The sequence below is a fragment of the Sinocyclocheilus rhinocerous genome, unplaced genomic scaffold (assembly GCF_001515625.1).
Source record: "Sinocyclocheilus rhinocerous isolate Xijiao unplaced genomic scaffold, SAMN03320098_v1.1 scaffold349, whole genome shotgun sequence".
NCBI classification, from domain to species: Eukaryota; Metazoa; Chordata; class Actinopteri; order Cypriniformes; family Cyprinidae; genus Sinocyclocheilus; species Sinocyclocheilus rhinocerous.
Window position 1 is genome coordinate 817,629 of NW_015637137.1, and position 25,035 is coordinate 842,663.

The 25,035-nt window shown below is 38.1% G+C and overlaps 2 protein-coding genes across 3 annotated transcripts in view; one reads left to right on the forward strand and one right to left on the reverse strand.

Annotated features, from left to right (window-relative positions):
• LOC107748540 (sorcin-like) overlaps positions 1-2,614 on the forward strand; it is a 6,189-nt gene extending 3,575 nt beyond the window's left edge. Inside the window, exons 2-8 of the mRNA XM_016563363.1 lie at positions 453-680; positions 770-839; positions 1,201-1,244; positions 1,383-1,530; positions 1,758-1,871; positions 2,028-2,086; positions 2,280-2,614. Coding sequence (XP_016418849.1) covers positions 453-680; positions 770-839; positions 1,201-1,244; positions 1,383-1,530; positions 1,758-1,871; positions 2,028-2,086; positions 2,280-2,306 — 690 coding nt within the window. The 3' untranslated portion in view covers positions 2,307-2,614. The remainder of the gene's footprint in view (positions 1-452; positions 681-769; positions 840-1,200; positions 1,245-1,382; positions 1,531-1,757; positions 1,872-2,027; positions 2,087-2,279) is intronic.
• A 2,025-nt stretch (positions 2,615-4,639) lies between these two features.
• On the reverse strand, positions 4,640-24,928 carry LOC107748541 (receptor-type tyrosine-protein phosphatase-like N). 2 transcript variants are annotated; one of them, XM_016563365.1, is made up of 23 exons: positions 24,621-24,928; positions 22,354-22,404; positions 21,489-21,599; positions 20,673-20,778; positions 20,451-20,577; positions 19,991-20,339; positions 19,762-19,899; positions 19,605-19,639; positions 18,317-18,600; positions 17,981-18,067; positions 16,921-17,000; positions 16,050-16,114; positions 14,114-14,323; positions 13,600-13,848; positions 12,716-12,863; positions 12,381-12,454; positions 11,844-11,921; positions 10,587-10,706; positions 10,086-10,252; positions 5,446-5,499; positions 5,139-5,203; positions 4,961-5,034; positions 4,640-4,746 (listed from the first exon to the last, which is right to left on the reverse strand). In XM_016563365.1, exons 1-23 carry the CDS (start codon positions 24,694-24,696, stop codon positions 4,675-4,677), a joined length of 2,820 nt encoding a protein of 939 aa, XP_016418851.1. In that variant the 5' UTR covers positions 24,697-24,928; the 3' UTR covers positions 4,640-4,674. The 2 variants fall into 2 exon arrangements, with proteins under 2 accessions (XP_016418851.1, XP_016418852.1); XM_016563366.1 differs by lacking the exon at positions 17,981-18,067 and having other exon boundaries at positions 24,621-24,924.
• Positions 24,929-25,035: the final 107 nt, after the last annotated feature.

The following is a 25,035-nucleotide window of genomic DNA, read 5'->3' on the forward strand; positions in this document are numbered from 1 at the left end:
TGAGTCCAGCCCAGGGTCGTCACATGTGGTTGCCACAAGCCCGCCGGCCGCTCACTCAAGCCGGCCTCCGCTCACTCTAGGCCGCTGGCCTCCGTTCACTGTAGCCCGCCGTGTGTTTCGTTGTGAAAGTGAAACTACTTTGTTTGGCTTGGAAGAGCCAGGACATTTTTTTAATATAACTCCAATTGTATTCGTCTGAAAGAAGAAAACCATATACACCTAGGATGGCTTGAGGGTGAGTAAATCATGTATCATGTATGAATCTGTCATATCAAGTTTCTATTGCAGTCTAAATTTTAAATGTTCATATTTAAACAACTAATTAAAGTAGAATCATAATTGTATCATTAATTAAAGTTAATATAGACTGCCTTATGTGCAATCTAAATGTTTATATACTTGTATGTATGCAAGTGCATTGTAACTTAAAAGTACAGCTCTTTTTCTTACAGTTTGGTGGTCCACCAATGCCAGGAGTTCCTGCTCAGGGTATGGCAATGCCAGGAGTTCCTGCTCAGGGTATGGCAATGCCAGGGGTTCCTGCTCAGGGTATGGCAATGCCAGGGGTTCCTGCTGCAGGTGGTTACCCAGCACAGTCATATGGGGGTTACCCTGGGGCATTTCCTGCTCCTTCTGCCCAGGACCCAATGTGGAGATATTTCACAGCAATAGCTGGTCAGGTAAGAGCAGTCTGTGTGAATATGGATATAGCCTAATGTCTTTTCTGTCCCCTCATGTTGTTCATGTAGTAACATGATTGTTATATCAGGATGGTGAAGTTGATGCTGAAGAACTTCAAAGGTGCCTCACCCAGACTGGAATCAGTGGCACCTACACTCGTAAGTATAGAGAGAGTAGAAATAGAAATTGCAGTTCCAAATAAATAGAGTGAGTGGATCATCTTGTAACACTTTATTTTGATAGCCCACTTTAGACATTCTTTTAACAATAATAAGGAACTTTGCAACTCCATGTCAACTACCAGTCATTCTAGTGTTAGTAGACTGTCTGTAGATTTTGATGGTCAACAGACATTCGACTGACTTTAAGTAACTTTGCAAGAACAGGTCAATGTATTGTACTTAGTGTTAGTAGAATAAATTGACCTGTTCTTGCAAAGTTACTTAAGCCTAATAGTCTACTAATACTCTGTTGAGAGTTAGGTGTCTAAACTGATCATCTCACTGCTTTTTTCCCCAGCCTTCAGTTTGGAAACCTGCAGGATTATGATTGCCATGCTGGATGTATCCTTCACAGAAACATGAAACAGATCTGGCACTGTTCTTATCTCTCCAACTTGAGTCAAAAGTTGCTTCATGCTAGTCCCAGTAACCCAGTAGATTTCTTGTTGTGGTTTAGTTTCTTTAACCATGTGTGTGCAGAGAGATTACACTGGAAAGATGGGTTTCGATGAGTTTAAAGAACTCTTTGCGGTGCTAAACGGCTGGAAGCAGAACTTCGTAATGGTGGACAGGGACTGCAGTGGAACGGTGGAACCTCATGAGATGTCGCAGTGCATTGCTAACATGGGTGAGTGGTCACTTAATTTCTATCAACTGAGATTAAAAAGTACCTAGTTCTCAGGGCAAAATATATCTCAAAGAACAAATAATAGGTCACTCATTTGGAGCTTTAAGATAAAATCAAACCGAAAACTGAATTTTTCTAAAAGGGATCTCTTAGCCAACACAGCTGCACCAAAAGAGCTATGTGAATAAGACTGTGATGTAATCGAATATTTTGTCATGATTGCACAGGGTTCCGAATCAGCCCTCAGGCTCTGAACGCAATCATCAAACGCTACAGCAGGTCAGGAAAGATCTACTTTGATGACTATGTGGCCTGTTTTGTGAGGCTAAGGGCACTTACAGGTGAGGATTTTTGTAAAAATGGAGCAATGCCAATCCAAAACTTGATTTTAATAGTTGTACTGATTATAGTTATACTGAGTATTCTGTTTAAATACTAATAGTCTTTTTAAAATGTATTAATGATTAAAAATTTGACTTTAAAAATTTTTTTAATAGACAACTTCAGGAGGAGAGATACAATGCAGCAAGGAATGGTGAACTTCCAGTATGATGATGTAAGTGATCATTAAACTAATTTGTCACATTTAGTGCCTATTTTTCTGCCTCACTGGCACTTAATTGTTAACATCAGAGATGGTTTTAACTGGAACAGCTGGTTTACACTGAATGATTGTGGAAGTAAAATAGATTACTTCATTGAAAGCTGTTTTAACATGTTGTAACAATATCTTCAATTTCCTCTTGCAGTTCATCTTGTGTACTATGTCTCTCTAAAGGAAGTTACAGACAAGTACAGTATGCACTCCAGGAAGAGCACTGAATCACTGAAAGTCCAGAGAAATATATATATAAACTACTATATATAGTATGGGCATTTTGAAATTATTTGCTGATTTGCCAGTATGATGTGTAATATGTGAACATAGGAGTAAAACATATTATTCGAAACAGCTTTCAATATTTGTGCCAAAGTAGACAGTTGTTTTTTTAACAATCTTTTTCGTATTCTTTATAACATCATTGTATTGTTAAAATGTAACCACACTTAACATATACTTTGCCAATAAAACATGGTGTATCTTAAGAATTGTGTTCTGGCTTTATTTAGACACAAGGACAGTGAGGAGTGCCGTCAAGGTAAAAATCAGCATTGAGAGGGATATAATAAAGCAATGAGAGTACCCTTTTAGTCTCTTTTTTATATTCAATACATATTTGAATGTTATTTTAAATTATTCTTGTTACAAATTGTACAAATATGCACCAGCAACAGAACAATTTCTGTCTGTCTTTTCAATTTCAGAAGAATCCACTTAGGAATTAATAGTATAGTTAATATGCAAAATACAATGGTTCAATATATCAGATCTACTTAAATAAAATTCAAATAAAACAAGGAATAAATAAAAAAAGACATGTACACGGTGATGCTGTTGCATCACTTAACAAACAAGTTTTATTAGTCATCACAAGATACAAAATATGTTTTTTTTATAATACTATTATATATTTATATATAATAGATTTTTTTTTACTGATTTGCGAGAAGAATAGAACATTTAAACTGACCACAATAACCAGAAAGAGAGAAAAGTAGAGAAAGAGATTCTGACCAAGGAGGAAAGGAAAAGAGGGAATTCTATCTCTTTGTCTGGCTTCGCCATAATTCTCACAGCAGATCAGCATTGTTCTCCAGAATCTGATCTGAAATTCAACACATCCTCCACTTTAAATTCTTGCTGTCACATCAGCATTTGACTTGGAGTTCTTATGAAATTAAGTGTGATGGATTTGTCACTGAAATGAAGAAATGTGGAGTCACTAGGATGAACAGTGGAGACACATGTATAGGCTCAAATGGAATCTGTGCACTTTTTTTCCACATTATGTTCTGCTTGTGCGGTCAGTTGTCATAATTCTGTGTAATAGATTAAAACTGTGAAATGGAAATCAGTGAACATGCAAGGGGCAGAGGAATGGTTAGAATTCTGAGGGCACACATTCCATGCAAGCCTACACTTGACCATGGCTTAAGTTGAACATGAGACCCGACGACAGCAACGCTTATGCTCATGACACTTTCTGGTTTTCCTCCAAAGTAAACAAGAGGATTGTGAAGCAAACTCACATAACACTGATGAAGTGTACGTAACAGGACTAAGTCATCACCACGGTGAAACAGAGGGCCACGTAAGAGAAAGCAAACATGGGGAAACGCACTTCCCTTTAGATAATTACATCTTTGTTACCAAGAGTGAAGGCAAGGAAGAAATCAGATCCTGAAGAGCTTAAATATAGGCCCAAGTAGTATATTTTTGTGTGTGTGCGAGCATTCATTTAAAGGAGATTTGATATTACATGCTGTAGGAAGGTAATATTGGGCAGAACTGGTTGGGATATGTGGTTTTGAGTGTTTAAGTGCAGGAAAGCAGCAAAAATGAGTAGGGATGGCACTGAGTAATTTTGAAGTCAAGTACTATAACACTGAAAACAAGAATCATTTAATTTAACATGTTATTTTTCTGTTTTAATCACAAACATAAGCCTACATGACGCTTATAATGGTTTCACAAAATAAATTAAACTATGCCTTTCTTAAAAAAAAAGAAAATCAAGATTTAATAATAATAAAAACTCACCCAGATTACCCACTGGGTTAAAAATAAAATAAAATGTTAATGTTTTATATCTGTTATTTACCTATTTTATCATTTAACTTAATATATTCAGAAATACAAGTGCTACAAGTTGACATTTTAATTTGCTAATAGCAGAATCTGCTGTGAAGAAAAAAAAACGGCTGCACAAATAGTTTCTCACAACTCTTGTAGTTTAGCACTTGGCACCATAAAAGTGGATCTTTATCTAGTGGAAAGCATGACTCTAACAAGAACCATAAAGATTAAAATATTGCACAATAAAATTTCTCACCCCTCTATAGCAGAGTGCATCCCAACACACTTTAGCTGTAACTTGATTTAAGTGAAAGATTTAGTAAGAGCGTATTGATTACTCATGCACATCCATAATACTAACCTCAGTGGCCACATAAGGCATATATGCACACATGTATGTAGTTGCTATGTAATTTGGGAGTGTGTATGTATGCGTTTGTGTGCCTGCTCAGTCATGGGCATTCGTTTCACTGCGGTAGAGCTTTGAGAATAGCATTAACCTCTTCAGCCACAGCGGTCAGTGCGAACTCAAACTGATCCTGAGGAGAGAAAAAGCATAGATCAGCATTTCTATTTCACAATCCACTACTCCAACTCTTTTAATAACACTATCAGCACCAGTAAAAAAGATATACAGCAGTTACTGCAAGTGAGGGGAATAGGAGAGGCTGCTGATACTATGGTGTTTTATGGGTACAATTTTGCTTTGATTTTTGATATGGGACTCAGCTCTGCTTTTTTGTCCTTCATTACCTTGGTGCGCACCATTCCTGGTCTCTGGTCTCGAATGTGTTCCAGGGTTGCAGCAATATCGATCTCCTTTACTCCTGAGTTGAAAACAAAACAATAAACAACAATTTTCAGTGTGCCCTACTTTCCTAAACACTAACTATTTCTTCACAAGCTTTACAAGTTTCCATCATGTGCTGACCTTTAGCCATGCGGTTCAGAACCATGTCGATCAGGATGTATGTTCCAGTCCGGCCTGTACCATCACTGCACAGAAGAGTGATACTGTGAGAAATATGCTCCGAAAAAACATCTTATGTGCAATTTGTGAACATACAGTACATTCAGAATCAATGCAGTACTCAACAAGAATACTGTTTTTATTTCAAAACACCTAATAAAATGCATTTCTTGCATCTTGTCTTTAAATCTTATCAAACTATGCTCCTTTATCTTTCAATTAATTCAAAAACTTTAATTCCTCAAATGCATCAATGTGTTAAAAATACCTGCAGTGCACAATGATGGGGCAGGAGCGGCCACGGTAGCACTTGTTGACTTTCCTGAGGGACAGAAAAAGAGATTTCCTGAAGGAAATACCAGTGCTTGCAAGGCAGCGGTAGTTTTAAAGTTAGATTAGCTCAGGACTTAGGCTTTTTAGTTCTGAGTAAATGAAATGACGGTTAGCAGTTGTCATGACATGTCGATCTCTGTCAGCTAGCCACTTCGGCGGGTTGAATTTTAAATATAGTAAGTAACAGAGCTTGTCTGGGACAAGTAGATTTTTTGAAGGGGCAAGTGAAAGAGAATTTTACTTGCCCGACCGGACAATAAATGTGATTAAAACATCTAATTAGGGAATCACCAAAATTTCAGCGGGAATGATTCTGATTTTATTACATTTGGTGCAAACAGCCAAAGAAAACATTTATAGTGGATAATGTACTGACAGTGACAAGGTCGTGCAGTTGAGGCTCACGCAGCCTGTCTGTGTCTGAAAGAATCTCATGAAGAAATCAAAACAAATGAACGCAACTGCACACAGAAGAAATATACTGCAGTAAAAATTTAGTTTTTATATTTATAACATATGATATAGCCTAGTTAAGAAACATGACACGACCAATAGTGCAGTTTACCCTGAAAACCAGTATGACTGCAAATTTAATAAAAATGACCTGGAAATCAATTTTAGTAAATTTTTGTATGCAGTCGTGAACTTTAATCATATAAAATGTAAATTCGTAGCAACAAAATTATGGCCGGTGAAAATATTGAGTGGCTAGTAAATTTGGAAAACCACTAGCCACAGTGGCTGGTGAGCAAAAAAGTTAATGTCAAGCCCTATGTATGCAGTATAAAGGTTTGCCTGAAGAAGATCATTCAACATCCTTAATGCAAATCTGCCATGTTAAACAACAAACATTATAGTTTTTTTAATTTAATTTCTACATTTTTAATTACATTAATGCCTATAGAAATCTGTATAAACTTTTTTTTTTAACTATATACTGTATATACACTACCGTTTAAAGGTTTGGGGTTGGTATGATTTTTTATGGTTTTGAAGTTTATTATTCTCATTAAGGCTACATTTATTTGACTTGAAGTCTATATGTGACCCTGGATCACAAAACCAGTCTTAAGTCGCTTGGGTATATTTGTAGCAATAGCCAGAAATACATTGTATGGGTTAAAATGATTTATTTTTCTTTTATGCCAAAAATCATTAGGATATTAAAGCCAAATATTGTCCTATCCTAACAAACTATACATCAATGGAAAGCTTATTTATTCAGCTTTCAGATGATGTATAAATCTAAATTTCGAAAAATTGACCCTTGTGAGTGGTTTTGTGGTCCAGGGTCACATATGGTTTGATTTGAAAGATACAGTAAAAAAGTTACTCAATTACACAATTAGAAAACTGTTTTCTGTTATAATATATTTGAAAATGTGATTTATTCCTGTGATGGCAAAGCTGAATTTTCAGACATTATTTAGGTGTCACATGATTCTTCAGAAATTATTCTAATATGCTGATTTGGTGCTCATGAAACATTTCTCAATATTATCAATGATAAAAACAGTTTTGCTACTTAATATCTGTGTGAAAACTGTGACAGATTGTTTAAAGGGGTCATATGATGTGATTTCAATTTTTCCTTTCTCTTTGGAGTTTTACAAGCTCTTGGTGCATAAAGAAGATCCTGTAAAGTTGCAAAGACTAAAGTCTCAAATCCAAAGAGATATTCTTTATAAAAGTTAAGATTCAACCACGCCAACCTAAAACGGCTCGTTCTAACACATATGTCTACGTCACGATGTGGGAAGATTTGCATAACGCCTCCCAAATGTTCACGCAAAGAAAGAAGGCGTAACTTTGAATCTCGCTGTAGTATTGTTGTTGCCGTGTGTTTCAATGTGAAAGCGAAACTACTTTGTCTGGTTGTGCCGGGACACGGCATCAACAGTATGGTGAGGGGCGTAACATTTCCATCACACGCTTGAGGTATTCGGCCAATCACAATGCACTGGATAGCTGGCCAATCACAGCACACCTCGCTTTTTCAGACCGATGAGCTTTGTAAAAATCGACGCGTTTCAGAAAGGCGGGGCATAGAGGATAAACAATAATGTACAGTATGTGGAAAATAATGTGTTTTTTGAACCTTAAACCGCATAAACACATTTCATTACACCAAATACACAAAATAATGTTATTTTTAGCAACATCATATGACCCCTTTAAGGATTGTTTGAAGAAATAAAATTAAAAAACAGCATTTATTTGTAAACAGAATTTTTTGTAACATTGTAAAAGTCTTTACTGTGATTTTGAATCAATTTAATGCATCCTTGCTAAATAAAAAAAAAAAAATTTTTTTTAAATTCTTACCCCAGCATTCGTACAGTAGTGTATATATGTTTATTTTTCCTTTTTAAATGTTTATTTTAGTATAATGATGATTGCGATTTGTACTGATGACATATTTTTCATTTTTGAAGTTTAAAAAACACAATACATTGTGATCTTTATTTATCATGGCAGAAAATACAAAAAATATAAATATGTTGTTCTGGGTATTATTTATTTTAGTATTTATATAATATTATGATGATTGTAATTAGTATTGATGATGATGATGACGAATGCTTGGATTTTGATTTTTTTCTCAGAGGATACAAAAATTCTAGACAGATAGCACAGCACACCACACCTAAAAGCTTACAATTAACTATGAAACGAAGTTTAAATAGTGCCTGGAGTGGAATAAATTGAGTAGTTTAAGGCTAAAATAACTGCAGATATTTGTGAAAAACCAAATTAATAAAGATGAGAGAAATTTCGATACAGTGGTCGCCTTGCAAACACTGTAAAAATCTAGGTTAATGTAGAGTAGAGACCCACAGAGATCAGAGGAAAACATCAGGACCACTTCACAGAAGAGAGCCAGAAAGATCAAAAAGAGCAGAGTTACACCACAGTAAAGAGTGGTAAGAAACAAGCAACATCAACCATCAACACCGAAAAGCATGAAATGTAAGAACATGAGAGAAGAAAGGAGAGAGACATAGAGAAGGAAATGAAAAGAGACTAACTAAGATGAAGAGGTCGACAGAGAATCACACAGAGAGAAAGTGGGAGGGGGGAGTTAGGCGATGGAGCGTTTCATCAGCGTTGCTGCAGCCACACCTGTCTGTGCTCATTTTTGTGACTATGCAACTGGAACCAGACTACTAGCTGCAAACCACAAAAATGACACAGACAGCTGTGCAATACTCGCCACTGCGCTCCATCGCTCTCAGAAAGAGACAGAGAGTGGGTAAGAGGTTCAAAGAGACTGTGGTAAAGAGACTAAAGAGAATGGAGGAAATAGAGTGAAGAATGATGGAATGATGTAGCTAGAATGTGATGGCAGCTAGCAGCTATAAACTTACTACACAAACAGCTTAAGAACTCATATGTTTACCCTGAATTTGAAAAATGAATAATTTCCAGCTGTATAACAGTAATAGTAGACTTAGAGTAAACATTTTATAATACTACTACTAATAATAATAATACTATTGTTCAGGGGAAAATTACATGAATAACAATATTTTAAATATTAAAATATGTATATATATTTTTTTAAATATTACCCAGCCCAACTTAAAGGCACAATATGTAATTTTCGCCACTAGAGGGCGCGTATTCCAAATAAACAAAGTGACAAAGGTGTAGTTTGATGACACCGTGACTGAGTGTGGAATCATGGGAGTTGTCGTCTTCATCCCCACAGCCGATGCAGTCCGACGGGACTCGGGCAGAAATCATGTTCATGGATGAGCTAATGATTTATTAACGTAGTAGAATGAAGCAGGGTGAGGCTGGAAGCCGTTGAAGCGAAACGAGGCCGCTGAACGAGCGTGACACATGGCTCGAAAGCAGCAGAGCTTTTATTATGCCACAGTCGACTGCTTCCGCTTCTTCCGGTCGTGCGTATGTGGGAAAAAAGAAGCGCTGTTTTATCATACTAGATACATTTGAAAGTTCTGTTATAAAACGCACAACATATTAAAGCGTCTTTGCTGTTTTCATTTTTTTCTACAAAACAAAACCGGAAAACGAGGGGTTACTTATGACGTCATTGGCAGGCGACACAATGACACTATGGACACGGTCCGTGTCACTAGTTAAATTTGCTTATTTCTCTGGATTTAAACATTCTTCTAAACATTTAGGATAATGTAAGTACACAAGTCAGCAAAATATATAACACTGTTCTAGTGGTTTTTTGGATATTTTAATAAAAAAATCTTACATATTGCGCCTTTAATATATAATTACTAATAATAAATAGTAAATGAACAAAATACAAATATATATCAAATTTAAATAATTACAATGATAATAGTTCTCATTTTAATATATACTTTTATTACTATTATTATGCAGTCACTTTCTGTACACTCAACACAGAACAATTGTGGTTATCTCAAATAATTACCATTAAAGCAAACCATCATGACCAGGTGATTATTGGGCCTAGATGTGTAAATAGTAATATATACTTTAATACAATATACTGTATATAAATAGAAATACATACATACTATGTGCAAGCAGAAATACATACATACTATGTGCAAGCATGCGCTGTACCTGCGGAAGTCCAGCAGAGGCCGTGTGGAGGTGGGTATTCCCTTTGCAGGCCAGCTCAAGAAGTGGAACTGAGTGAGGGTACGAGTTTCCTGGGTTTGGACGTTCTTCAGGTAGAAACTCCGCACCAGGAAGTCATTACACCAGATATGCTCAGACACCAGGTTCACCTGAGTGAGATAATTAAAGGTGAACATAATATTTGATGTAGTTTACACTAGGGCTGTGACGATAACCGCTTTTTCCCCTTTCTCCCAAAACAGCTTATACAACTGTTTCAGCTATTAAAATAGATCAGTTTTATATGTAATGGAAAAGTGATTATATTTCGTTTCGTTTTTTAATAAAGTTAATTTAGAAAAACGTTTGGAGCATTTTTTTGTTCGTTAAATGTAGTGCGTCTTCACCGCGGTAAGAAAAATCCCATACCGTCACAGCCCTAGTTTACACTACATAAAGCAAACATCTCAGGACATCTTATGAGATTCACAAGTTCACACAAACCTCATAAATGTGGTAGAGAGAAGAGCCCTCATCGGGCCAATAGCGATCACACTGCTTTTCTCCATCCTCAACCAGAGCCGTCATCATCACTATGACTGTACACCCGCTCTCCCAAACCATCTGTGCAATATACATGGCTTACAAAACATGCCATTTACGCAGTATTTACATAAATGCACAGAAAATAAACACTAATTCATAGAACTGTGTAACATTTTCTAAATACACTACCATTCAAATATGTGGCATCAAGATGTTTTTAAAATGTTTTTTTTTTACTTCTCTGTTTACCAAGGCTTCAAAACCAAGGCTCCACTTCTATACTTTATTATATTTTAAAGTTGTTGTTTTTTACTTCTGTGATGGCAAAGCTGAAATTTCTGCAGCCATTACGCCAGTCTTCAGTGTCACATGATCTTTTAGAAATCATTCAATAAACTATTATTAATATTACCATGAAAACAGTTAGAAACCATGACACATTTTTTTCAGAATTATTTGTTGACGTTTATAAATCAATGTAATGAATGAATGATGCATTTATATAGTGCTTTATTGTGTATTGCTGTACACCCAAAGCGCTTTACAATCATGTTGGGGGGGGCTCTCCTCAACCACCACCAGTGTGCAGCATCCATCTGGATGATGCGACGGCAGCCACAGTACAACGGCGCCAGTGCGCTCACCACACACCAGCTACAGGTGGAGAGGAGAGAGAGTCATAAAGCTAATCAAGTGGTTGGGGATTATTGTATTATTTACAAGGGCCAGTGGCGGCAATTTGGCCAGGACACCGGGGTTACACACCTACTCTTTATGAGAAGTGCCATGGGATTTTTAATGACCACAGAGTCAGGACCTCGGTTTAACGTCTCATCCGAAAGACAGTGCTTTTTGACAGTATAGTGTCCCCATCACTATACTGGGGCATTAGGACCCACACAGACCACAGGGTGAGCACCCCCTGCTGGCCTCACTAACACCTCTTCCAACAGCAACCTAGTTTTCCCAGGAGGTCTCCCATCCAGGTACTGACCAGGCTCAACCCTGCTTAGCTTCAGTGGGCAACCAGGGTGTCTTGGGCTGCAGGGTGATATGGCTGTAATGCATCCATGTTGAATATAAGTATTAATATCATTGAAAAAAAAAGAATTTCATTGACCCCACAACTTTCAAATGGTAGTGTACTTTTCAAGCAACTTGAATATCTTTACATTGAACGACTACATTGCTATTAAATCCACACATGTGACTGACCTGCCAGAAATCAGAGATGGTGTGTGAGAGAGGACCTTGGGTGGCAATATACGCAGGCATCCGGGGATCATGCTCGATCTACAGGGTTAATAGGAGACAAAAGGTCAGGGGTCAGTGCTTTAACCCTGGATCTGCCCATCACCACGACAACAGGCCATTAATGTGATCCGAGGCGCATGAAGGCTTAATTGATGATCCCTCGCTCTCGACTACAACAGAGCAGCAGGGGATTCCAGACCTACACATCCTGAATGAGATCAATACAATGTAACCATGGCAACACTGAGAGGGGGATTCCGAAACCAGAGGCAGCCTTGCACTTCTATGAGGAATAAATGGATTATCGCCTTGGTAACAGAAAGGGATGCAAGGAAAGGAGGGCTTTCTAGCTTTAGATTTCTAGCTTAGATTTCAGCTACAGAGAGCAGGAAAGAGACCATAATAAAGGCTCTTCAAACTGTCATGTTTCCGATTCTAAAGAAATAAGTCACATGATGAGGTCCAGGGCAAAGAGGACCATCAAGTGCACATACTTACAATGGTGCTGGCGTTGATGTAATCTGTCCTGGAGGGGTTAATCTCAGCCTTCAGCTTCACTCTAGAATGGTCATCTGCAAAAACAACTGAGTTACACACCTAATCCATTAAAAAGAGGAAAAGTCAATCAGGTTGTGTGACGAGACATAGGTTGCGTTCCAATTTGAATACTTATGCACTACTCTATGCCATTAAATAATAGTGTTAGTAATGTGTTCACAACGAAAATTTCCAAAAAGACAAAGTGGACACTAACCCTTCAGACACACTTACATAGAAAATGAAGGAGTTTCAAGACAAGCAGGGGGGTAGGGGAGAATTGGGGTCTTACTCACAGGGCACAGCATCGGCGCAGCGGTTCTTCTTGACGTTACTTTCACTCTGGGCAGCTGAGATGGTGCTGGGTTCTGCCTGGTAGGAGCACAGAGCCTCCCACTCTTTGAGCAAACGGTTTTTATTCTTCAGATGATCCTCCATATATGCCTAGAAAGCATGAGAAAAAACAGAAAAGAGACCCCTGATTTCTCAGCTGCTCATTCATGTGATACTTAAAAAACACATGAAAATTTAGAGAATGCTAATAAACCAACAAAATTAAAACAGAAACAAAACATTATTTGTAAAACCATGGCATACACATTAATGTGTATAAGCAGCTGAAGGGCAATTCATATTCAAAGCATTAAACAAAGTGAAAAAATTAAGGGTTGTTAATTTTGTACAGTGTACACATTTTTACAGTGCAATTAAACAACAATAAGTACTGAGTAAAATTACTTAACATGTACTTACTAGTTACTATAATGTAAAGGTTAGGGTTTGGTTTAGGGTTTGTTATTTGTAATTATACTGTTATTACTATGTTATGAACAAGTGTAACACCTTAAAATAAAGTGTCATCCTATAAAGTTTTAATAATTGTTCTAATTCTACGGTAGTATGCAAGTCCACACCAAAACTACTGTATAAAAGACTAACAGCCAATGAGAATCCAATTCAACCTCAAACAGCACAAGCATTTAAAGTGCCAAACGAAAAAAAAACGGCAGCATGCCTATAACAGACTATAACAGAACGTTATAGTCCATTGCTGTGGATGCTAATATAGTTATCTTTACAGTTATCATTCTTGGTGTAAATGGGCCTTTAAGGTTATGCATTGGAAGCTAATTTTTCATTTTTTTCTTTTGCATCTGAAAATAGGGGGTTGCATGTCTACCAGTATCATGTGCCCCGTAGAGATATCCATATTAGACTGCGCTGGCTCCTCACACCAGGAGGGGGTGCTGCTGTGCGAACTAGGGCTTGGCTGAGGTGCATCACTGAACTGTGAAGACACACTGCTGACTCGTGACGTATCCGTTCCTCCCCCACCACCTCCTCCTCCTCCTGCACCACCTGCAGCTCCGACCCCGCAGTCCTGCCTTCCGAGAGAGGACTTAGCAGCCATGTGCTGCCGACAAAGATCCTGAGAAATTAAGAAAAGACTACTGACGAATTGCAGCACATGCTGCATATGCAATTCACGGTAACTAATTATTGCAGCTAATCAATTTGCTCTGGTTTGCTTATGCTCAAATCAAATAAATCTGATCACATTAGTGTCTGACAGTAACATGCCATCACAAGCAAAAAATCACTGCTAAAATCAGTTGGGATTAAAATAGCTTGGTTGCAGAGAATGTTTGTACTGCAGAGATGTGATGCAGTGCGCATGCCAAACAGTTCCAAACCTGGTACTCATAATGCGTCACATTTCCTGCTTCAGGTCCAAGTCCCAGTTTCCCTGAGGCCAACTGGCGGGCATGGGTGCGCAGGCAGGCGATGGTCAGTGCCCCCACCAGGAGTCCGCCCACACAAGCCACACCCACAAACATGAGGAACACCCAATGGGTGTTGTCACGTACACGTGTTGCCACTGGCAACGCATGACCATCGTTCTTCTGGAAAAACGGAGAGATGAAAACAAACATATGAATCACAAATCATTAATACATCCCATAGCCCCAATTAATGTTGTTACCATCAAACTAACAGATACAAACAAGAGATGTAACCCTATTAATAAGCTGGTGTGTGGTGGACGTTCTGGCGCACTATGGCTGCCCTCGCATCATCCAGGTGGATGCTGCACCCTGGTGGTGGATGAGGAGATCCCCCCTCACAATGTAAAGCTCTTTGAGTGCCTAGAAAAGCGCTATATAAATGTAATGAATTTTTATTCATTAAAAATTATTATTATTTACTATCCTAGAGGAACCATAAAGGACTGTGCATCTGTAACATTTTGAAATGGAAAACTGAAGAGAGTCCATGAGGGAAAGACGAGTATTAAAACCGAACATTTAAAACAGGACTACCCATCCCACCCTGCTGTCTGGAAATATGATCTCAGTGGGGTCACTGGTTGCTATGGCAACATCACAACGTTTGATGTAAGCGCCATGGCCATTAAAATGACAATAGACAGAAAGCAAGGAACTGATGAGAGAAAACAGAGGAAAAGACTATATAAATCGTTTATTACAAGGCATTTCAACACATATGAATCCCATAATATTCTCTAGTCCTCTGCTGCAATGATGCAGACCACCACACAGGAGCCAGGGCATTACATCATCACTCTTGTGCACACCGCACTGACCTTGTCGCCACAGCAACCATCTTTACCTGACATCACTGTCTGTGCGGAGATTCTGAGTGCAAATCATTCTGATTGGTCATTTTTATTGCGCGTTCTTTATTTCAACAAATCACTGAGCAGTTCAAGGAAAACAGTTTAACGTTTGCTGCAGGTTCCTAGATTCAAATAAAAACAGGCTGGCCCGTCTTTAAGGTGGCCAGTAAACTCATTTATTACAATTCTGATTCATGAGCCTGAAACCACTGACTTCGAAGGGTGAGTAAAATGAATGAATGCTGGGAAAAACAAGGAGTTAGACAGTATGTGGTAAAAACGGTCACATTTTCATATTTTTTCCCGCCACGTGTAGTCCGTAAGAGATTTCTAACGTTAAGCAAAAAACGCTATCAACGAAATCAAGTAAACTGAAATGACAGGTATTCACCTATTCACGGGATAAAAGCAAATTTATTTGCTGTTTTAATATAATGTAAGATGACATTAACACAACATAACATTTAATTAAGTTCAAGAGAAAGTTTAACTCACCAAAAAATCAATAAACTAATGGAGAATGGAAAGCGCTCGCGCCCGGTGGTCCGCCGAAGATGAGCAGAAATCTGTACGTGCAATAACCGCAGAGCTCTTTTTTTCCCCCGCCGGTTTGACATTTGAATTTCGTTCAGTTTTGTTAGGAACTGTAATGGCTGGTAAGTTTAAGTTCGCGGGAAACGAACAACGGTGACGGAGCTCAGCCCTGGCACGGACATCGTGATGTTTCGCGGCAATGTTGCGTTCTGAGGGGAGAAGCATTTGGGATGCCAATCGGCCGTGCGCTTTGGAGTCGTGAACGCGCCTGACAGTTTGACACGTATGATGTCGTTGTCATAGCAACAAAGCAAATGAGACGGGGGTGGGTGTCAGGGGTCTTGTGAGATATTCCTTCCTCAAGCATAGAAGAGACAGAACTTCGTGGGAAAGGACTAAACAACGGGCACACAAGTTAAGACACAGTGTTTACTGTTTACGTTTCTGCACATCCTTACCTCCCCAACACCTGCCTGAAGCACCTTTAGACCAGTCTCTGATTCTAGAAGGTTCTTTTGAGCCACTGCATGTGAAACAATAAATGTGAAGACAGTCACAGACAGCTTATTCTAACGTTGTCTCAACATAATTGTTTTTGTAAGCTGATACAAATAAATAAGACATTTACATGTACTCTTTGCCTGTCTGCTGAATAAAGCAATAAACCACTACAGGTTTTGCATTACAGTGATTTTATCATTTGGTAAATATCACTGTAGTGCACAGCTTCAAGTAGCTTTTTGCTGTTAGCTGCAGTAACCGCAATATGATAAAATATACCAATGTTTAGTTAATATTTACATTATTTATACTAGTCCTATATAGGCTTGGTACATTAAATTCAGCAGATGTGGGTCACATGTATATGTATTCAGACGTGACAGTTTTGTGACTTTTAGTCTAGGTCTTGAGGACAGCTAATATATTAGTGTACATCTAAATGTTGTCAAAATTAATTTTTCATACATAAAAAAAACAGGCTTTCTCTTCCAGAAACAGACAAAAAATGCTGATGACTCATGCTGCACTCACTCATTTTGTCAAATCAAATGCTCTTTAGAATAAGAATGCTCCTCCCCTAATAACACTTTTATGTCTGACTAATGGCAACTCAGTGGTAATATAAAATAAAAGCCATCTGCGATTTAAAAAACCCTCTGTCATCCCCGAATGTCCTATTTATTTCAAGACAACAATACAAAGCCTATCAGGTATTTAACTTTTACATTAATTTGTAATTCTTTTGAGCCATTATTGTGTCTCACTCAGAAACAATTGTGTGACAGACATCACTCTTAAAAGACATTAAACATTGTCTTCATTACTTACCGGCTTTTTCGGACACCTGACTTGCTGTTAAATTCTGGCTGTTTGGGAGCACCCGGAAAGTGACAGCTGGACCAACCACACTGTAGAGCAGAATTTTTGATCACATGCAAGTTTGCCATATGATTATGTGCAGGGTTTGAAGTTAACTTTTTTACTCATCAGCCAATTTGGCTTCATACTATTAGAAATAAACCGGATTATAAACATTTAAGCTTAGATTTAAATATATTTATAAATCTGACTCTGAATCATTGAATGGCTTTCCATTTGATGACTTTTAATCATTGTTTGCAGATACCATAAAAATCAAATAAAATACAAACAAATTCTCTGTGAACCAATTTTCACATTCAAATTGTAAATGCATGCCATGGTGTGGTGCTTCTCATCCATTGGGAAATCGTCTTTAAGCTTTGTCTTGGAGGCTCATATTAATGGAAGGGCTCTGATAGTGATGGAAATGTGATGACAATTTATGAATCAAAACTTGTCAAATTAACTAGAGAGTTTACCCACCTCGGTTGATTTTCATCCGCATTTGGTGGGTTGGCGGGTGTTAATTTCAGACCCTGATTATGTGTGATAGATATTGAAATCCAAGCAATAAAGGGAGGACAAGCAGTGAAGCAAATCCATTTTTGAGGTCAGTTAATTCCACTGCCTTTTCTCTCTCATTCTTTCCCTCTTAGCCATCCCCCTCTGTCCTCCAAGGACAATGGATCAAGGTTCCAGCTCACCACAGTTTGATTTAGTAAAAAGAGTTAGTGGGATTAGCATTTGCTTCCTAACCACATCAACAAACAGCAATCAAGACTGTTTGCGTTGATAAAATAACTGTCAAATAAATAAACCATTGGTTAAGCTAAGTTAGGTTAAAAAGCTTGCCTCTGTCTTCCCATATCTTCAGATTCTGTGTTAGTAAATGCCTTTGCAAGCTTTGTGAATTAAATAAAGCTTAGGGGTTAGCATACTTTCAAGATCTAATCAAAGCCCACCACCAAAGCAAAATCTGGGACTATACTCAGCTGTTTCCACCTCCCTGCTCTAAACCTAGGCCTACCTGATATTGATGAAAGAGCCAGTGGTGAGATGGATCCTCTCAGCAAGGGTCTTCAGTAGATGAACCCCATCGGACAGAGTGAGAAGGCTGTAGAGACACATACACATTCATACGCCCACATGCACACACACTTTCACAAGCACAAACTAACACAGAACCCACGAAAACAACACACAAACAGACTCTCCACTGAATAGCCAGTTTGACGTGTGCCCCCAGGTCCTTCGTTAATGTAGTGTTTTGAAAACAAAAATCACATGACTACTTTACTTTCAGACAAAAGAAACACCCACATAGACTAACACTCAGTCCAACAGTCTAAACTGTTAGTTGTACCTCTGATTGGTGACAATGTATCCAAATTCCTCCTTTAACTTGGTTTCATTCTTTCCTGGCTTAACACTCAAGGCTCCCTTTCCAAGTAGTCCATCCTCTTGTTTGAGAGATGAAGGCCCTAGTGCACTAGCACCTATTGGGATGGAGTTATCCTGGGAGGCCCCTTGGGAACCCTTGGGGGAGGTTTCGGGCCCGGGGTTGAGTGGAGAATTGAAGGAGGAATTTGTAGCCGGGGCAGAAGCCTTCTCCACCACATGGGTCATCTCCCCCTCCGTAATCTTTATCTGATAGAGCACATAAGACATGCCATGTTAAGTTAACTGCCTATAGATAATGTGTTCCATGTATGATGTACACTGAAAAAAAATTCATTCAGAAATTGCAGGTAAAAAAAATACAGTTACAAAGAAATGGCAAATAACACATTGAATTAAACATGAAATTTTTAAGTAGAAAAAAATGAAATAGAATTTTCTTGTAAAATGTACTTCATTAGTCTTTGTTTTATTTGCAATTGCTAGTCTTTTCTCTCTTATTCTCTTTCAAATGCTTTTGAGAGGGCCATAAAGCAGCATATGTTTATTTTCTAACCAACCATGATTATTGATGCAACAGGGCCGAAAGGGTGAGGAAAGGGTATCATGTTGCAGCAGTACTGAAGCACCTAAAATACTGTGTTCATATATAAACTAATGTTGGCTAAGAGGCCTAAAAGATAAAAGACCTACAAAACAAATCACACATAATCATGCCTCAATTTTCCCACATATAATATGTTTATGTTCATAATATTTTGAGTTAACAATTGCTGCCCCCTGTAGGTAATATATAGCATTACTACTGAGATCAACCAAACCTTGTAATATTACTAAAGGCTGGAATACTCTACATAACTTTCTTACAGTTTGGACGAGTCAAAGCCAGTCTGCAGAGCTGACAGATTTGACAGTAAATTGAATAGTGTTTGATGGGCACCTACTTCAGTTTTTAGCTTCAGACTATGATTCCATCGAGTCGATGTTTGACATTTTAAGCCGGATATTTTTTGTTTTCATTTGTCATGTGTCTCCCAGCAGCATTTCTGTGTGAGTTTATTGTTTTCGGAATGAACTGAAAGTCTGGTAGTACATGATCCTCTGCTGTTTTAGGGTGGGATGTCCAGTTTTTCCTCTGTAGCAATTTACAAGTCGGCAAGTGTAGTGTTTTTAAAATCTAATCAGAATTTAAGTCAGGTAGTGTAGTCCAGCCTTAACTCACGTAAAAACAGCAGAAACATTTTGATGCTCACCACTTTTGGAGACACAGAGGAATCCTTTGTTTCAGCTGAATGAAGGAAATCAAGCAGTTATGACTTTACATATTTTTTGGAGCTCCAACTATATGGTGTGTATATCTTGAAGTTGTATACTGATATTCTATAAAAAGTGAAATCTAAGGGTGCTCACGTTTTCTCTGATTGTTTGTTGGTTCATTTTGCAGGAGCTGAAGGACAGTAAACAGACGCTCCGTCTCTTCAGGGTTCAGATGGTTTAGATCAAATCCATGTTGCAGGAGCAGCTCATTTAGGCTCTGTTGAGTGGTTCCTGGGTTCAGAGTTCAGAAGTCATTGCCAAAATAAGCAAATACTTTGTAGGAACACATTTTTAAAAATGATAAACATTAACACTATCTCACCACTGTGCCCAGAAAACACTCCATACTTCTGAGGACCTTTCTTTTGCTCCTGTTGGCTATTGATCTTTTCATCCTGGGAGAATAAGTCTTTGTTATAGTCCTTGTAGTCAAGCGGGAAGTCCAGATCCTGGAAAAAAGATGAGGTGGAGTGAGGTGCTGCCACACGATGGCGTGATGTGGGCTGTGCAGGTGAAGAAAGGAGGAGAGTCATCAGATCCTGCAGAAGCTGATCATCTTTATCTAGAGATGGAGGAAGTGGTGAATTTCCCCTAATGCGAGAGGAGGCCGGAGGGTACCTGCCTCCCTCCACCAGGTTCAAAGAACGCTCCTCTTCATCTTGGTAACCATACTGTAAGGCAAAACGACATGATGATGGAATTAAAGAGAAGTAGTTGTAGACCAATGCTCCATGCTATAGTGAGTGGAGTGTAACAAAAGGGCTTTGTGTTTGGGCTCTCACTCGCTGGTAACTATAAGGATCCAGACTCTGCATATGGAGAGATGACTGAGGTGGATCAACAATCATGTAGTCCATATAGGGCTGCACCATTTTGGGTTTGAGCTGGTTTGTAGGGCCACTCGGAGACCTTTAATAATGGAGAGATTCAGAAAGAAATCAATGCAGTGAAATAAAAAAGGGAAATTGAGAGAAATGTGATTACATGACAAAAGTATGAGTTACTCTGTGGATGGGCCATTCTTTATCCCAGAAGAAAGTGGGATCTTCGGAACTTTGCTAAGCTCTTTCTTAATCATTGATTGGGTGACATCATCCTGCCAAGTTAATCCTGCAAAATAATTCACATTGGCTCAGAGCAACCAAAAAGCTTTATAATGTTTGTAAATGACAAAATAAGAATTTCAATGATAAAGAAAAGGAAAAATATAGTTTAAAACACGTGTCACATAAGTTCTTATGTACTCTTTGTATTTGTTTTGGATTCTAACAATGTAATTTGTGGTAACCATTAAGTAATAGCATTACATATTACTAAAAGTAATATGAGTTATTAATATGTATTTAAGCTTTTCAAGCGTTTCACAAGGTAAGGATTCACAATTGCCTGCAGTGGTCCTCTATATGATATATTATCATAAGGTTTTCTTTTTAAGAATTAAAAAGGCTTTTTATGCCCTTTTAACTTTATGCCCTAAAAAATAAAAAACATTCTTCATAGAAGTGGTGTTTTAAGTCATTTCTATGAATTGCATTTAAATGTATTTTTTATTAAATTAATAGATCCAGACAAAAAATGGGCATCATGTCATTGACTGTCATGTACATTTACACATATATTTAGTATTAATTTGGCCTTGGTTACTGTGGCAACATGTGGACGATTTTCTGTCACATGCCAGTGGATGAATCATCACTTGGCCCATTGTGTTTACATTGTGTCGTTGCTATGGCAACCACCATTTTTTCAAGCAGGTAAAAAGTGCTTAGAAATTCAGTCTGCACCGAAGAAGCATTTTCAAATTTCCATGTGAAACTCACCTTCCTTCATAAGCGTCTGCAGTAATGACTGCAGTCTGTCCAGTAGAACTGCAGTCACCCTGTAGCGAAACCTTTCCTGCTTTTGTGTAAGACACTGACCAAACAGCTCATCTGTAACACACATACAGAAACCTTACACTATATCTTTTGTAGGAATACAGACAGTGGACATTGCCTGCTGAGATCAGCTTTTTATTAATGTATTTGTGATAGTCATAAACAGACAAAAAAAAAATACAGGATATGTTCTAAACATTTATCTGAGGATCTCTTCCTTTCTATATTTCACTCTCTCACCCCTGCTCTTTCTGCTTCTATTTGACATAAACAGAGACTAGGAGAGGGTGAAATTGTGTGATGTCACAGTTGCCATGGAAACGGTTGAAGAACACTGATTGGGTAAGACCAGGTGCTGGTGAAAGTGAATGTTTACTGTGTAGTCAATGATTTTTTTTACACACTCTACTGCACATAGCTTTAGCTAACAGCTACAAAATAGTCAAAGATCAAACCTATATATATATATATATATATATATATATAAAACAATCATTACAATATTTTTTTTTAATAATAAAGTCAGCAGATTTATCAGCATTACAGTGAAGTAAGACTAAGGTAATTATATACACACAAAATAACAAAAGGACGGCAAGACTAATGCATGAAAGCTAAATAAAATAAAAGATTGTAGGATGGCGCTGATACCATTACGTTGTGCCATAATTACACAACTGTTCCAGGGACTCTGAGGCATATGGCAAGTATTATCATTATTTTGCTTTTCTTTTTTTTTTTTTTTCCAGTAATGAGCTACTTTGTACAAGGGTCAAAAACTGAAACTGTAAAATATGGCAGCACTCACCATCCCAGCAAACCTGACCACTGAAGCACAGGCCTCCATCAAACAGACAGCCTTGACAGAGAGAAATAGAAAAAGAGAAAGGAGAGTATGAAAGGGTAATTGTTTTTCTGACATTTGACAAAATAGACCAGCACAGACCCTCTTTTCTCATATGTGAGCAGGTTGTTTCAAGATTTATACTAGCTCACAGCAGCACAAACATGCCATAGATGTGAGTTACAGTTCCAGAAAGAGCTAAACACAGACCACAAGCACAGATCTGACAATTTCAGCACCATATGTCAGTGTGTACAATTGATTATCAGACACTGCCAGTCAATTTAACACCATAGTAACAAACAAGAAATGATTCGGAATAATAACCAACCACCATAATGGACATTAGTAAAGATTTACCAGAATGCTGTGAGACAAAACAAGCAAGAGCGGCTCCAACTGCCATCTGCATCTCCGTACAAATGCTCCCTAATAGGATTTACACAAAAGAATTACAAATAACTGAAAAAAAGCAATATCAAGATCTGTAGGACAAGCTAATTGTTAAAGTTTGTTTGAAAGCATACCAAAATGTGCACTCTGCCAACTTTCCATTTCCTCCAGTACCCTTATGCTCCCTCAAACATACACACACACTTGAGAGTTGGGCAGACACACTAGTCATACATAACTTAATCATTGAGATGAAAGCTGGTTACATGAGTGGGAGTTCCTGCTCCAGTCTGCTGTACGCCTCCTCTATCAAAATAAATGTAAAGTCTTACTGAGATTGTATACTAGGCAGTAGAGAAGAGAAGAGCTCATTGTGCATTGTTTCTTAATCTAGAAACAATAATTTCACATTTTCTATCTCTTCTGCCACCTTTGACTCTAGATCAATTCGCCTTCCTACACAACAGATCTCTCATAGCTTTATGAGACATTCCCACAGAGTTCTGTATGCTTCTGAGTGGCGTGTGCCCTCACAGTGACGGCTGTTATAAGAATGACGTGGGATGGCTCTTCAGTGGTGAGTCAGCCTGCAGAAGAGGAGCTAATACAAATGCAATGCACAAGCGAACATACCGTCTCTTTAGGACACATGTACTCCGACCCCCCTCGCAAACATGATACACCCCATCAACTTCAAATCAATTGAGAACAATTGTTCTCAAATCGACCCATTGTGCGCCATTACAGATTGACTACTTCCGCTGTCCATGGTGCTGAATTTTCACACCACATCAAACAGAACAAGACCTCTCAGCAATAGACTATGGCCGCGATTGAAAGTCGTAAAATGTTTATGAAGACAGAGGATTGCTGAATTGTTGAAATTATAGTAATTAAAGACACTAAATAATCATATAGTACCAGAATAAAAACAGTGATAACTCTTCCCAACACAGCTAAGGCAGCTCGCGTTGGTGGAGTTATAAATTTCTACTAGACTGGCAGTGTAGGCTGCGTTATTGCGGGGTCTATGAATCATGCCGTTATCCGATGTCGCCAGATCGCCAAACGCCTGCCATCCCCTTTTCCAGAGAATACGAACGTTATATAATACAGTAAATAAACAAGAAAAAAAAGCTTAAGTCTTAAAAGCTTTTAATTCAAAAAGACGTTCTAACATTCTCAATGAACATCCTGATTTCACTCATTACCAACACCACAAACTTAGTTTAATAATAGTGCATTTACATTTTGACTAAAACAATTCAGGTAACATTTAAGCTAAAACATTTAGCCAAAATAAGATTAATTGAAAGCTAATAATTAAAATATAAATTACTATTTTATCATAATCTTAAAGACAATATTTGAAAACATGAGGCACATTCTCTAGGATGAAACATTATTTTCAAGCGCTGCCATTCATCCCACCCGAGACAAGCTTTATCTCATCTACGTCAGCCTTTACAGCAAGCACACGATTTTTTTTTTGACAAAATTCTATTAAATGCATGTAACAAATTTACAAATAGCGTTTTGCATGCATGTTCATACTTCTTGTGCAGGTGTTCAAAACCAAAACATAACGCGTTTTTACCTATTCCTAATGCATCTTTAGATGATGAATGTCACATTATAAGCATTTAAGTGAGAAAAAAAAAAATATATATATATATATATATATATAAAGTCTATATTGCATATGCATTAAATGTAAGTTGAGGGGAGGGGGGGCGTGCATATTAAAAGCTGATATTTAATACTAATCGTTTTCCGCAGTTGAATCATGCATCATTCAGTCAGCTGAAGTTAACCTGTGGCTCTTGCTCTTGACGTACCGTATCTATCACCGGTGCCAAGCTGACAACACGCAGTCGCCAAACAGACAAGCATCCACAGACGCGCCGCTTTCATCTTCCCTCGGCTTCTCTTTCCTCTATTCTCGTTTACACTGACATATTTAGATGACACGGCGAGCAGTGTGATGTTGCGCGTGTGCCAAACTCCACAAACACGAGACTTGGGTAAGAGTGCGATAAAGATGAGTGTTTGCGAGGAGCACCAGTGCGCTCCCGAAGGGAGGGGGTGAGAGGACCGGACAGACAGAAAACCCGGAAAGTGGGCACGACAATCAGTGCAGTAATGCAGTTATTTTGAGTAATACACAAATTACGTCATAATGGCCATTATTGGTCTGGGGATTGGACTTCATGCTTACAAAATCAAGACACGTGACATGCTCAGAAAATAGCA

Bases quoted from the DNA above. Each gene is read 5' to 3' on its own strand.
- LOC107748541 (XM_016563365.1), bottom strand. From the start codon at position 24,696: ATGAAAGCGGCGCGTCTGTGGATGCTTGTCTGTTTGGCGACTGCGTGT. The intron at 20,779-21,488 runs GTGAGTTTCACA...ATTATTTTGCAG, and splicing joins GCAGACGCTTATGAAGGAAG to GATTAACTTGGCAGGATGAT. The intron at 17,001-17,980 runs GTAGGCCTAGGT...TCTGCTCTACAG, and splicing joins GGCTCTTTCATCAATATCAG to TGTGGTTGGTCCAGCTGTCA.